This window comes from Pelophylax lessonae (assembly GCF_965119305.1).
Source record: "Pelophylax lessonae genome assembly, chromosome: 3".
Taxonomy (NCBI): Eukaryota; Metazoa; Chordata; class Amphibia; order Anura; family Ranidae; genus Pelophylax; species Pelophylax lessonae.
In genome coordinates, this window is record NC_138770.1 from 579,148,343 (window position 1) to 579,163,843 (window position 15,501).

The following is a 15,501-nucleotide window of genomic DNA, read 5'->3' on the forward strand; positions in this document are numbered from 1 at the left end:
AGACCAAATTGCTGTTTCATAAATATCCATGACATATATAAATGACATATATAAATTCTTAACCACTTAGAGTTCTCAGGGGTACTCACATGGTCCAGAGTAACTGGTTTCCTCATTCGGAGTCCCTGATGAAAGTGGTAACTGTCCCTGGAATTATATATTTATATTGTATATCCAAGGATTGTGTGTTGGACAGAACATAATTGGGCTTTTAACAGAAAGATGAAATTACCTCCTCTGTTTTAGGTCTCAAGGAAAACAGGGTGGTATCTCCTCTGCTTCAGTCTTGGGGGTATAGGGCCGTATCTGTATGAAAATTATGCATGGAAATTTGGGAATTTGTTCCATGTGGTTGTTACATGATTGCGCTAAAAAAAGTTTTGGCGTAAAAATACCTTTGTCCAGTGGGGGTAGACCGAGTATGATATACGGGACCGGTGCTTGTTGTTTCCTTGTGCTCCAATCTCCAAAGTACAGGACCGTATCTGTGTTGCAAAATATGATTTGCAAGTTAAGGAAAAAATTCCCTGTAATAGTATAACAGAGTTGCCCTGAAAAAGCTTGGAGTGAATTTTTACCTTTGTCCTGCAGGGGGAGACCGTGTGCGGTACAGGGAGGCTGATTGCGTCACCGTCGTCCAAGAGTGTTTCCTCTCCGGCATCCGGAGATGAATGGCACTCTTCCGGGGATCCCCGGCGCCTTATACCTGAAACCCCTTCGCCCTGACATATAGTACCGCGCTGCGCAGCAATGCGCATGCGCGGCCTATATATAAGGCGCCGGGGATCCCCGGAAGAGTGCCATTCATCTCCGGATGCCGGAGAGGAAACACTCTTGGACGACGGTGACGCAATCAGCCTCCCTGTACCGCACACGGTCTCCCCCTGCAGGACAAAGGTAAAAATTCACTCCAAGCTTTTTCAGGGCAACTCTGTTATACTATTACAGGGAATTTTTTCCTTAACTTGCAAATCATATTTTGCAACACAGATACGGTCCTGTACTTTGGAGATTGGAGCACAAGGAAACAACAAGCACCGGTCCCGTATATCATACTCGGTCTACCCCCACTGGACAAAGGTATTTTTACGCCAAAACTTTTTTTAGCGCAATCATGTAACAACCACATGGAACAAATTCCCAAATTTCCATGCATAATTTTCATACAGATACGGCCCTATACCCCCAAGACTGAAGCAGAGGAGATACCACCCTGTTTTCCTTGAGACCTAAAACAGAGGAGGTAATTTCATCTTTCTGTTAAAAGCCCAATTATGTTCTGTCCAACACACAATCCTTGGATATACAATATAAATATATAATTCCAGGGACAGTTACCACTTTCATCAGGGACTCCGAATGAGGAAACCAGTTACTCTGGACCATGTGAGTACCCCTGAGAACTCTAAGTGGTTAAGAATTTATATATGTCATTTATATATGTCATGGATATTTATGAAACAGCAATTTGGTCTTTCCAGTGCCTGCATCACTGCTACTCCTTTCCTTTATGGGGATCTTGTGACTATCTTGGGAAAAAGAGGGGCATGTTCCACTAACAACGACCGAGAAACTGTATATACAAAAAACAAAATGTAAGCTATTTATTCAACCTAGATTACACAAACTAAGTATTTAGTGCATAATGACACTTACAATGTCTAAATATCATTCTAGATATGGTGATACCTTGAAAAAGGCATAGCCGCTTTAGGCAAGCCGAAACGCGTGGGGAATTGAGACGCTCCCTGCAATATCCAATACCGACGGATGGCAGGATTTTTGTGTTTCTAAAGTCACCAAATACTCACAGTGTCACTTCTTTACCTTCTTGCACTATCACGGATGGGTCTCTCACCCACCCTGCACTATATAATTTATGAAGCAAACATGTTGTAATTCATGTATCTTTTACGATAAAATCCAAAAACGCTTTTATGCTGATACGTTTTCTTTATTGCCTTAAAGTCCCACTTACTGGCCTGAGGAAACAAATACTTCTTAGTATTGGGAGTCGAGTGGAAGAGCAGGGAACGCCATGCCAGGATGGAGGCATGTGTAGGGGGAGAGAGATTAGCGAGGTTAAGTGGCTTCCAAGCATCCGCTAGGAGCAACAGGGAGAGGTCGGACGTATAGGAACAGGACGCTTCAAGGGAAGTCCAGCATGAGAGGTCTGGGTCCGCAAACCAGTGGGGCAGTTGTGCTAGAATCGAGGCTGTGTAGTAGTCCCCAATGTCAGGCAGGCCGAGACCTCCTGCACTTCTATGTAGTGTGAGATATTTAAGGGCACATCTGGCCTTTTCACCCTGCCACAAGAAGCGTTTCATGCAAGCAGCCAATTTGTTGAGTCGGTGAGAGGAAATAGGGATGGGAAGGGTCCTGAACAGGTACTGGACTTTGGGTAATAGGAGCATTTTAAAGGTGGCGACCCTGCCCACCCACGAAAGTTCATGTCTGGCCAGGGCCGCCAGATCCTTGTTGAGCTGGAGCAGCAGGTGATCCAAATTTAAGGAGGACATTTTGGGGATGGAAGGGGCTAGGGACATTCCTAAATATGATATGCTGTGGTCAGTCCAAATGTAGGGGAGGGAGGAGGAGAGGTGCGACTTGGCATGAGGGTTGACACCCAAATTCAGAATGATCGATTTAGAAAAGTTCACCTTGTAAAAGGACACAGCACTGAACTGTTGGAGAAGGTCATGAGCGAAGGGGAGGGACACCGTTGGGCGAGTGAGGGAGAGGATGATATCATCCGCAAAGAGGTTTATGGTGTGGGAACGTTGGTTTAATTTAAAACCTGTGATGTGTGGATGCGACCGAACAGCTTCGGCAAGTGGTTCTATGGCCAAATTGAATATAGAAGGGGATAGGGGGCAGCCCTGACGGGTACCGTTTGTAATCCTGAACAATTTGGAGAGCATACCATTAGTAAGTACTTTGGCAGAGGGGCACGAGTACAACGCTAATATAGAGGATAGGATGAGGCCTTGGAAACCAAATTTGTGAAGGGTAACAGGCGACATTTTAAGTATTACCATGGAGAGATGCAGACTAGAATACTGCATTTACTGAGCACCAAATTATATCACCTGTGATGTATTTCAGTTTTCTTGCAAACCTGGCCTATTAGTGTGCCCTTAGGACCAGAGTTGAGAAACACTGATCAATATGAGCAATACCTGACAATCAGCAGGTCAATCCAAACATAGACCTTCAAGCGGATTTTCCGATCGGCTCTCGGGTGCTTCCGCTGCCATTCGTGGTAAGATAAACTGGCAGTGAAGCCTTTCATGCTGCGCTTTCTAACTGGCCCGGCAGGGGAGGAAGGAGGAGGGGGCCAAACTTCCAAAGGACATCGCCGTGGTAAAGTCTTTTTGGAAGTGGGGACGGGTATCTGTCAAACACAGGTACCCGTTCCCCCCTCCCCCCTGGAAAATGCCAAATGTGGCACCAGAGGGGGGGAGAGGAAGCAGATAAGCGCCGCTTTCACTCTTGGGTTGAACTCCGCTTTAATTTTCAGTAAAAATCATATAAATCGGTAAATTACATATGAACATACAAAAAGTAATAATGAATGGGTTTAATGTACAAACTATTTCTCTACAATGCCATCACTAGTCTGTGTAAACTGACATAACAAAAACATATAGGCAAAAAATATTCCGTATCGACCACGGGACAAAGAGGCAATAAAGTTGAAAGAAAAAAACCCCCTTTCTTGGTGGGACTTAAAGGTAACAGTAGAAATCTCTCAGGAGAAAAGGTTAGAAGAGGCAATAAAGTCAGCTTTAGATTGGCAGAAGGAAAGAAATCTTTCGATGAATAATGTTTCTTGTTGAGTCACATTTATTGATGAAAAAATGTTACCACATAATACTAAACACAAAACATAGTGTCATTACCGCTGCAACCATTGACAAGACGACAAGACAAAACAAATGACACTGACACAAAAATAATAACCAGCCGTTACCAGGTACTACTTGCCTATAGAGAGATATCCACAGCTTCTGCCGTATGAACCACAAAGGTGGAAAGGGTTTCCCTGTAAATGCAAGTCCCCCTGAAGCTCGAGCTGGGAGAGAGTGAATGGAAATGGAGGGGCAAAATTTCTATTGAGATGGACTTGAAGTAAACGAAGGAGGAGGAAATTACTTTTGGATAGTTTCAATATCTAACACGATAATTCCATTCTTTGTGAAGTAACAGATAGTTCCTCATCAATGCCCACAGATAACATATATCCACCCTCCGCTGTAAATGCTGGGATAGCAAATTGTGTTTATAAGCACCTGCGATCAAGCAGCAATAGTTCATCAACCTGGAGGTAATTATGTATTGAGACAATTGTAACCATGTTGGCTACATGCAAACTTTTGAGACTCTCACATATCATGTAGTTGATCAATTACCTCCTAATAGTGGGTAGAGCTGCCTTTTTTCTTCCTTCAAAAGAGCTGAGGCTTTAGAGTAGGATTCCAGTATTATTGCCTCATTTCCAAATTTGTGAATATCGGAGAAGTAGTGTATCGTCCTCTGCAACCAACCCGCCATCTGAAGGGGATCTGAACGGCGGTATCACGGCCGCTGGTGACGCAAACGCGTTTCGCAAGGGAATTGCGTAGCTTCGTCTGGACCTCCAGAAAATAGTTACAATTGTCTCAATACATAATTACCTCTAAGTTGATAAACTATTGCCATTGTGCAATGCTGCTTGATCCCAGGTGCTTTTAAACACAATTTGCTATCCCAGCATTTACAGCGGAGGGTGGATATACGATTCTAATCAGCCCAATCTTTATGAGACAATAAGTTACTTTGTTATCTGTGGACATTGATGAGGAACTATCTGTTACTTCACAAGGAATGGAATTATCGTGTTAGATATTGGAACTTGCCAAAAGTAATTTCCTCCTACTTCGTCCATCTCAATAGAAACTTTGCCCCTCCATTTCCATTCACACTCTCTCCCAGCTCAAGCTTCAAGGGGACATGCATTTAGAGGGAAACCCTTTCCCCTTTGTGGTTCATACGGCAGAAGCCGTAGATATCCCTCTAAAGGCAAGTAGTACCTGGTACCAGCTGGTTGTTATTTTTGTGTCAGTGTCATTTGTTTTTTCTTGTTTTCTGTCAATGGTTGCAGCGTTAATGACACTATGTTTTGTGTTTAGTATTAGGTGGCTACATTTTTTCATCAATAAATGTGACTCAACAAGAAACACTATTCATCAATAGATTTCTTTCCCTCTGCCAATTTAAAGCAGGCTTTATAGTCTCTTTGTCCCGTGGTCTATACGGGATATTTTTTGCCTAAATTACATATGAGGTTGACTATTTCCTTTGTCCATCCCCAACAGGAGTAAAAGGATCACCTAGCTCCCCCTTCTCTAGCAGCAAAGACTCACCTTTTCTTGTTCCCACACATCCCACTGGGACTGGAGAAAACTCCAAATTGATTTGTTCTAGCCCAGGGCTATGGACTTCCCTAGCACCATGTGAATATGCTGGGCCAATCATGAGACACTTGGCCCTGTCACATGTGGCTGGGTAAGAAAATCACATGCTCACCCAAACCCAAAGTGCTGGGTATATCACTTCTCTTTCAGCTGGAGTATGGAGTGGGAGCCAGGAAAGGCTAGTATAAGCGGTTAGGGAAGGAAGCAGATTTAAGTGACCCTTCTACCTTGCTCTGCATGAAAAAAAGGAAAGGGTTACTTTAGGCTAAAAGTAGACAACTGGTCCTATTACATGCGTCTCATTACCTTATTTTGAAAAGCATAAAACGCCAACCATTTACACTGAGGACTTTCTGTCAAAAGTTAATATCACACAAAGTGGCAAAATTATTCTGCTAGTATGATTTGCTTTCAATTACAATAATGTGTTCTGATTTTGCTTATCTAAACAAGACACGCTTTTAAGACCATTCCTTGGATTATATACACATGTAGCTATACATTTGAATTTAGAAATTGTTTCAAAAGATATGAAGTTCAATTCAAATTTCAATTAATTTGAATACCTGTGTATGCCAAATTTGCAAAAAAAAAAAAAAACTGGGTCAATACAATAATTGCTGTTGACTTTATCAAAGAGAGAGGCATAAAAACATGTAATGCATTTTATCATCTACAGTGAAAGTGCACTGACACTACAGCCAGAAGCGATCTCTGATCCAGATCCATATTCCTTGGCTGAATATTGCTCTTAATAGTAGTATTTTATATAATAATTTTTAGGTACCTTTGACAGGAGTTTGTCAAATAAGCCATCCATTATAGACACCAGTTTGGCAGAAATTTCTGCTATGTGGTCATTGTAGTCCTGTTGGCAGAAAAAAGAGAGAATTTCTGTAGTATCAACATATTTTACAGTGCTAAAACCCTTTATTTCACTCCCGGCCTTCCATTCTAAGGTTCCGATCACTGTCATTTACAATTGAAGGAAAGTAAGGAAAGGAGTGTCAAGGACGCAAGCCCGTGGCGGCTAGCAAACCAGGGCAAGGTCCTTGACTGGGGTCGGAGGAAATGAGGGGAAGCTTAGTTTAAGCAAATAAGATTGGCTGTGATACACAATCCATAGTCCCACTACCTCTGGCAACAACTAAAGGGAGTTTTCACTACAATCCAACTGGCTGATCACAGACCTTGTGCACTCTTAAGGGTTGGGGAGCAGCCTAGCAATTAGCATACACTTCTAGGATTGCTCAAGAAAGAATCCCTTCCCTGTGCTAAGCACTCTTTCCACACACACACACCCCCACAACAAACGGTAGCTTGCCACCACCTAGCAGTTTGTCTGCTAGACAACTATACACACACAACGATCTCCGTCTGGTAGATCTGCTAGTTTACAATCTGCATGCAATCTGCCAACTCGCTGTACAATTGCATACAGATTAGAACTTTGACTGAGCACATGATACAACTATGATGCAACAATCTCTCCAGGGATACGAGTCCTAGCTTAGTACACAGAAGCCCGAAACAATTTTATAATTTAATATCCCAAAAGCAGGCAATGCATAAAAAAATATACGACAAGATATGGAACAGGATCATGTCGGAAATGCCTGCAGTTCACCATTTGGGCCTACTCTGTGTGAATCACACCATGCATAAATCATGCACCTCAATTTACTGAGTTATGTATCTGGGCTGGACATTAGCCCTTGACCAATCAACCCTGGAGGGTGATTCCGTCCCAGCTCACAAGATGGTTCTGTGTTCTGAGTTGAATAGAGTTAAATAAGCCATGCATGGTTCTGACGGCTGGGTCAAGGATAGGATTTTCGACACCAGCATGTCAGTCCAATTATAACAAGACCAATCACAGCTTGGCTGTTGTGATCAGTAACCATATAACTGTTGGGGAATTCTCTTGCACTCTATATACATTACACAAACCATTTTACATGTACATGAACCCCACAATGTGTATGATCAGAAGGACTTTATTTGAACTCTTTGCAACTAATATTTTAGCTTCTGATCTTTAAAATAAATGAGTAATTGTAGACATTCGGGAGCCTCCAGAGTGCACAGATTTTGTCCCCTGCTGGGCCTGCAGAACAAATGGCTGGATCTTCTCTTTGAGGCTTCCAAGAGGTGACAACGCTATATTTTATTATAGTTATTTGCACCTATGTGGTACTTCTGGTCTAGAGTCTTGCTCTGTCCTTTACAAATTCTAATTGAGGAACATATGTCTGTCTTTGATTGATTACTGATTAAGGGAATACAGCATCTTTAATTTCACTGAATTAGACTACATCTACAAACAATCATACTACTTCTACAGATCATGTCCCATGTCAGCTATTGGCAAAACTACCGTACTTTTACTTTTGTGTTACGAGGAGGATATGAGTTTATATACACTCAAAGGCCTCTTCTTTGATATACCCAGTATTGTCAAAACCCCTTAAGTACAACTTGAATTTGTCAAAATGCTGGTAATGGTCTTTAGGGATTTTAATTTATGATGAATCTATTGCACCTTAAAGCTTCTACAAAGTTGTCAGCCTCAAACCTCCTATCTCACTTCTTCTATTTTAAAGTGATATGGGGATTAAATAAGTTACTAAAGTTTACTATCATGTTCATGATAAATCCTTTGTAATATGTTGAACTATCCTGATGGAAACTGCCACTGGAAAAAGAACAGACTGGCCATAAAGGGGAGCACAAATAATGCGCTCATTTGGTATTAAAGGGTCTTAAATTCGACAAGAAAGCATTCATCCCACTGCTACACTATCACCATTAGCATAAACCACTGACCCAAGACCAAATAAATTAAGGAATTGTGCTTTGTATGTCAAAATCTGATCCTACCATCTCTTAAACCAGAAACAAAACAGGGAATGAGGGAGATTTGCTAAAACAGGTGCACACAGAAGCGGGTGCAGTTACGCATAGTAACCAATCAGCTTCTAACTTCAGCTTGTTCAATTAGGCTTTGAAAATAAAACCTAAAAGCTGTTTGGTTTTTGCACAGCTACATCAGAATATGTGTGCACCAGTTTTAGTAAATCTACCCATGTTGTTTTCCTATTTGAGTTGTTTTGTTACTTCTATGCCTTTTGTTGCCTCATTTTCCTAAATGACAGGAATGGAACCGGATGTTTTATATTTTGGTAGCCCAGTCTCCCCAAGGTTCAACCGTTCTGCACTTTACGGTTGCAAGAGTACTTATTTCAGCAGTTGTACATATACTGTCACTGTGAAGCAGTATATTCATTCTCCTCAGACTTGTCTTTATCAAATGAATTTCTACTACAAAGTATTTTCTTCCTACTGTTCCCATGTTATCTTTTGTTTTTCCCACCATTCTCTGCAATAGAAACTGTAGTTCGTAAAATAAAAAAGACAGTAGCATATTAATTTACAGTAAGTTTCACTTTGATCACTCATACTCCTCATTCCAGTTGTGTGATCCTCTTGCCCACGTTGACATGCATTATGTAAAGTTGCATGATGTACAATTGTAATGCAGGTACTAAGGAGAAACCCGACTTTAAGTGTGCTAATCACAGCAAATTAGTTAACTGGCAAATATAAATTGGTTTAATAGCAAAAACGTCCTCGCTGATGCTGTAATTTAAAAATAGTGTATGGAGATGCGAAAATTTGATTACCTTAGTGATGTGGTCAAACTGTCGAAGTAAGCTGTACTGTTTAGGCTGCAGCCGGGCTTCAAAATGAGCTCTAATTATAGGAATATAGTGTACTATAAGCTGGAGGCAGCGAGAGGACAGAGCTGGAAGACAAAAACTCATTATCTACGCTGTAACAGTTGTGTAGTTATATATGTTATTTTGTGTATACAGGAAAATATTCCACTGTTTAGCATGAGATCGAGACTGAAATATCCCTGTAGTTTTCCTTTGAATTAAAGAAGTTGTGAAGTCAGAAGGTTTTTTTTATCTTAATGAATTCTATGCATTAAGATAAAAAACCTTCTGTCTGCAGTAGCACCCCCTCTGCCCCCCTAACACTTACCTGAGGTCCCTCTCTGTCCAGCGATGTCCAAGATTCTCCCTCCTGATTGGCTGAGACACAGCAGCGGCGATATTGGCTGCCGCTGCTGTCAATCAACGGTTGCTATCCAATCAGGGAAGAGAGGGGGCGAGACCGGGGGGGCCCTGTGTCTGAATAGACACAGAGAGCTGTGACTCTGCTTGGTTGCCCCCATAGAAAGCTGCTTGCTGTGGGGGCACTGAACAGGAGGAGCAGAAGAAAGACTCGAGAAGAGGAGGATCCCAGCAAATCCACTGCAACAGAGCGGGTAAGTATGACATGTTTGCTATTTTTATAGGAAAAAAACGAGACTTTACAATCACTTTAACTACAGTAAAAATGCAACCTGAGAAACCCTTTATTTTTTATTAGCTATTTTGGGAACTTATTCTATAAATTAATAATAAAACTAAAGATGTTGCCAGCAGTAACCAGTCACATTCAAATGTCATTTTTCTAAAGCAATTTTTAAGCTGAATTACAGGAATTCAACTCCTTTGTAAAAAGTAAAAACACACTATGAGTTAAGTCCAAGGAGTTGCATGACATCTCTTGGGGCTTATCTCCATTATTTAAATCTGAAAGTTTTATTGCACTCCCAGAAAACGGCTATCACCGTCTTCCTGGAAGCCCAAAGCAGATCCTTTAGGTCTCAGCATCTTCAACATTCGAGTCAGCGCAGCTGCAATGCTTGCCCCTCTCCTCCTCCTGCCCAATCAATGCAGCTTTTGTATTAGGTAAGTTTATTCACAAAATACAAAGGCTTCTCCAGCAGAGAGGAGGGGTGGGCATAGCTGAAGCTAGTGCCTCTCTCTTCTCTCTCATAGCCTCAAATGTCTGTGTATGCTCTGGCAGAGCCATAAAACTGTCAGATATAACTAATAGAGATACGTTCAGGAGAGGTCATGCACCTCCTTGGACTTACCTCATAGTGGGCCTGCAACTTTTACAAAGTGGCTGAATTCCTGCTACAATTCCACTTTAGCTTCCCTTACATTTACAGCAAAAAAACAGCATAGGCATATAGATACAGCAGATTAGTTGTAAAGAAAAGTGTCTCACCCAGGTTTTTTGTAGTTATGGTCTTCAGTCCAACAACCTGTAGTGCCCCGGCTCCCAGAACCAGCTGACAGCTGCGGGAGTTAAAGTACTAGACAAAGAAAAGAAATAAACACCAATTCAACCCAAGAGCTTCAACGGTAAACAGGAGAGATATACTTCAGTCCAAGACTAATTTGATTAATGGGAAACCACACAGAGCACTGTGCAGCTCATGATGAAGAGAATGGTGATGGATTAGAGTGTTATTCTAACCGTTTGATATCGCTCCCACCCTTGTCATTCTAAAGAGGAAAGGAAATATCATTCATACTGCTAACATAAGCTATTTGAGAAAAATATTCCATGAACATAATTGTGCTTGAGAAATAAATTACTATTCTATAATGATTTTTTTTTAACAACTTTTGTAAGAGGGAGAACTGAGCAGCTCAGTATACACTCTCAGTATGCTTTGCTTTCAGGGTAAAAGAAATCTCTTTGTGCAATTAGATAAATGGTGAAGTTTAATACCAATGCCTTGGCTTTCCACGAATCTTAGTTGCAATTTGCAAGATAAGTACAAAATATACAAAAAAAAAACCTCTATGACAATCCATCCAATCAATGAAAAGCAAAACTGGACTACTACTAGAGACTAAGGAATAAACAGCATATACAGCTATTAGATATCAAGGAATATAAAGGCATATACAGCTACTAAATATTAAAGGTGGTCAACAGACAGATTAAAATGTTGTTTGTTCAGTCAAGACCAGTCGAATTTCGATTCACGTGTGGACACTGCAGTCAACTGACCCTTTCGATAAAAGTCGCTCAGTCAGATGCTGCTGCACTAATCGGTGTATTCTGAAGGCAGGGGAATCTCCCTGTTGTCAGACTACAATAGTGCAGTGGGGAAGAATCCCCAATCCACTTTGAATGTGGTTGGGGGGAGGGAAGGAATCATGTGGCCCAGGTTTAGGAATATACAGCATCCGATTCTCACTTTGCCAATAGGCTTAGCGCTCAATGTCAGCATAACTTTGTAAACAATGTAACAACAAAAACACAAACTTTTTATGTTACTGATCATAGAAAGCCAATACTTCTGATAATTCTTACACTACCCTAGACTTCAAACTTAGCTTAAAAATAATGAAACTCCAAGCTCTGTCACCCTTAGGCTTGGTTCATACATACTTATTCTCAGTAAAGCTACCTGCAATGGATCACTTTTTAGAATGCAGCTAAGCAGCCGGTGTTAGGCATTCAGGAGGCGAGCCTATCCCCGCTTTTCAGTTTTCAATAGGACTAATGCACTGCAACCACAAACCAAGCCTTTGACACGTGGTTGTGGCACAGGCCTATTGACTTTATTGAGTGAGTTTTGACAAACAGTCAACTAGACATGTTGCTTTAAATCTACCTCGACCAAAACGCAAAGCATCGCGGCTTGTGAACAGCCCCCTTCAGCTGTACAGTAACTGGCTTTAAGTGGGCAGGCTCAACCACCTTTTGCACTGCTCCCCGGTCGCTCATTTGAAAGAGGCTTTAAAGCATATCTAAACTCCAACAATAAACGTCTCTTAATCACTCTTTTTTGATCTGTTAACTAAATCACAGAAAACACTTTTTAATATCTTTTAAAATAGGAGCATATAAAGAACTATTGATCCTGATAGAAATTCATTAGAGTCCTATGCCCTTTGCACTCTTCCTGTGTTATCTCAATGCTGTCAGGAAGTACACTGGGACTTCATAACACTAATCCCTATGGGTTGGAGGTGAGGAGAGGGGGAGGTGTTCTGCAGTCCTAACACAATATACTAGGATGAAAGCACTGCTTCTGGCAGTTTCATCAGGTGAAAGTAAATGGGGAAAAAGCCTGAAAAATTAAACAAAGGCAGCCACCAGAATGGTAAAATATCACATTTTTGTTTTGGGTTTAGACCCCCCCCCCCCATCATATTGCTAACAATAAGCCTAAACCTAACCATTATTGATAGCATTACAAAACAACCATAATCTTAAATCTAACATCTTAGTGTTTTCTAAAAAAAATGTATGCCATAGCATAATCAATAGTAAAAATAACAATGACAACATAAAACATGCTTAGAGACTGGCATAAAAAATCTTTGTGCTGAGAGGAAACGGCTCTAAGCACAAAGATTTTGTGTTGCCCCATGATACAACAGAAGTCTTCCCTACTCTGTCCTCGATAAGCTGTGTTGTCTTTTAGCATGTTGTATTTTAGGAAGTGGGCCCAGACAACATTTTACATTGTGTCAGGAACTGACTGCACATTAGCATTCCTCCCACTGCAAGAAAAGAAGATAAAAGTGCTAATTCTTTGAACAACATTCTGTGTTCTATTAGACTAGAGTTCCTAAAAACGTGCTTTACCTTTAACAGTTCAGAAAGACGAGTAAGCATGTCTGTTGTTATAGATGGGATGTCATCAACACAGGTGCAATACTCCAGAATAATTCTGATTAAAATGAGGACAGTCCTGCAAAGAACAAGTAGGAAGGTTTTTGTTTTTTCATTAGTCATTTAAATATTCACAAATATCTAACTTGTTTGGGGTGACACTTACCCAACTACTGCATATTTTTGGCCATCCACAGTAAGAAAGTCAGTGGGCTTCCTTTCTTCAGTACCTAGGCATGAATTGTCTTGGTTATTCAACTTCTAAAAATCACATGATGTACCTTAAAATTATAACAGCATTACAGCCAAACATAGACCAAGACTCCTGGCTTCTGGAACTATTATACAGCACACCAGAAACAGGGTATAAAATACTGGCAAAAAAAAAATGAAAGTTCTTTTCTTGTGTTATGTGTATGTATGTTGATCACATACTTCAGAGAGGTCAACAGATTGCAAAAATGATCAAATTCACTAAAGCACTATTTGCAACCTAAAGTGGATGTAAACCCTCACATATACCCAGTGAAGTGAACAGCCTCAGATGATACACAGAGATTAAACAAATCTCCCTACATATGTTTTACATGTACCGTATATCTGCTGTCTTCAACATTTTTATATTCTTTAGAAAGTGAAGCCTTAAGTGGGGTACACACTAGTAGAAAATCTGCTGAAAATTCCCGTCCGAGGTAAAATCGTACGATTTTCGGCTAGTGTGTACACAACTTTCAGCAGCCGATGCCGACATTTTCAACGGAAAAAAAAAAACGGAGGGAGAAACACCAAAATTTTTATCGTCCGTCCCCAGACGACCAATTTTCGTTTAATGTGTATGCAGTACGTCCGCAAAAAATCGGATACGAAAGACTGCGCATGATCTGAAGTTGCTTAAGACCCGGAAGTCTAGGAACAAATGTCCCAAAAAAAAAAAATCGGACAAGAAATTTTGTGAACATTATGCACTGTCAACTAAAAATGATTATGAACGCTGAGCAAGAAAGAGAAAAATCGGAGGATATTTCGTCCGATTTCTGTCAAGTGTGTTCGGCCCTTTACACTGTGTGACAACTGATTGGAGGAAAGGCACACACCCCCTTACTCAACATAGGCAGAAACATGTAGAGCTCTTCTGTGAAAAGACAAGCTCTCTGTTAATCTATTTATAGCAACCTCCCAGACACAAATTTTCGAGAGAGATAAGAAAACACTACAGATAGACGTGCTTAGGTCAAATTTCATGAATCAGGTTTACATCCACTTTAACTGCACCCACAAAATGACAAGAAAAAAAAACAACAGTTTCACTTTAGTTGGGAAACATATAAAGTTAATAGGCTTCAGATACCCATAAATAAAATATGCATTTTATACTATATAGCAGAGAATTCCAGGTTTCCAGGGACTCTGAATAGATTGTTTGGGCCAAAACAATTATATGCATCCTAGAACGGACCAGCTGCTTCTTAGGCTGTAAAATACCATAGAAGATTTTGCTACGTACAGCAAGTGGCGCTAAAACCATTGGGATATCCCAAAGCAGTGTTAAACATGAGGGGTGGGAACAGCAAACAGAAACTCCCAAGGCTAACTATAGCCAACCAAGTAAACAGGAGCTCAACCGAAAAAACTGGCGCTCGCCAGAAAAAAACAATACACCCTTAAAAAGGACATGACCTCTAAAAAGCAGTCTGCAAAACCTTGCAGGCAAAGAAAGCATCTGCAGATGCCAACACATCCACTTTATAAAACTTTGTGAAAGTGTGCACCAAAGACCAAGTGGCCACCTTGCAATCCTGCTTTACTGACGCCTGATGACGGAAGGCAAAGGAGGCACTGAGCGCCCGAGTAGAGTGCGCCTTGACAGGGGAAGGAGGAATGATGGAATAGGCCTGAATCACTGTCTGTCAGATGCATCTGGTAATGGTCGCAGAGGAAGCGAACAACCCTTTCTGAGGCCCATCCGTGAGCACAAATAGTCTGACTTCCTAAAAGACTCTGTAGCTGCCAGGTACACCCTAATTGCCCGGACCACAACCAAGGCCTGCAAGGCAATTTCCTTTGGATGTTTGGCCTGGGACACAGGGAAGGCAACACAATGTCTTCATTCAAATGAAAATCAGAGACAACCTTTGGAAGGAACAACGGACAGGGGCGAAGAACCACTTTATCACTGTGAACCAAGTAAGGCGAACGACAGGATAATGCTGCCAATTAAGACACCATGCGTGCAGAGGTGAAAGCCACCAAAAAGGCCACCTTTTAGGACAGAGTAAGCAGGGGAATTCCCCAAAGATTCTCAAAAGGGGGCTTCTGGAGGACTGAGAGCACCAAATTGAGGTCCCAAGGCGGCAACAGACCAAGAAAATCCCCCTGACGCAGGGATGCCACCACTATAAAGACTCCATTCTGAACTTCTGCAAGCCGCACAAAGCAGTTCAGCGCCTTGAGGTCCAGAATTGGATGCCACCACTGTTCGAAAAGACTCCATTCTGAACTTATGCAC

General features: G+C 41.3%; 1 protein-coding gene across 1 annotated transcript in view; it reads right to left on the minus strand.

Annotated features, from left to right (window-relative positions):
• Positions 1-15,501, minus strand: part of VPS54 (VPS54 subunit of GARP complex) — a 243,203-nt gene that overhangs the window by 45,876 nt on the left and 181,826 nt on the right. Inside the window, exons 16-20 of the mRNA XM_082252138.1 lie at positions 13,162-13,225; positions 12,969-13,074; positions 10,584-10,671; positions 9,140-9,261; positions 6,244-6,324 (exon numbers count right to left, since the gene is read on the minus strand). Coding sequence (XP_082108264.1) covers positions 6,244-6,324; positions 9,140-9,261; positions 10,584-10,671; positions 12,969-13,074; positions 13,162-13,225 — 461 coding nt within the window. The remainder of the gene's footprint in view (positions 1-6,243; positions 6,325-9,139; positions 9,262-10,583; positions 10,672-12,968; positions 13,075-13,161; positions 13,226-15,501) is intronic.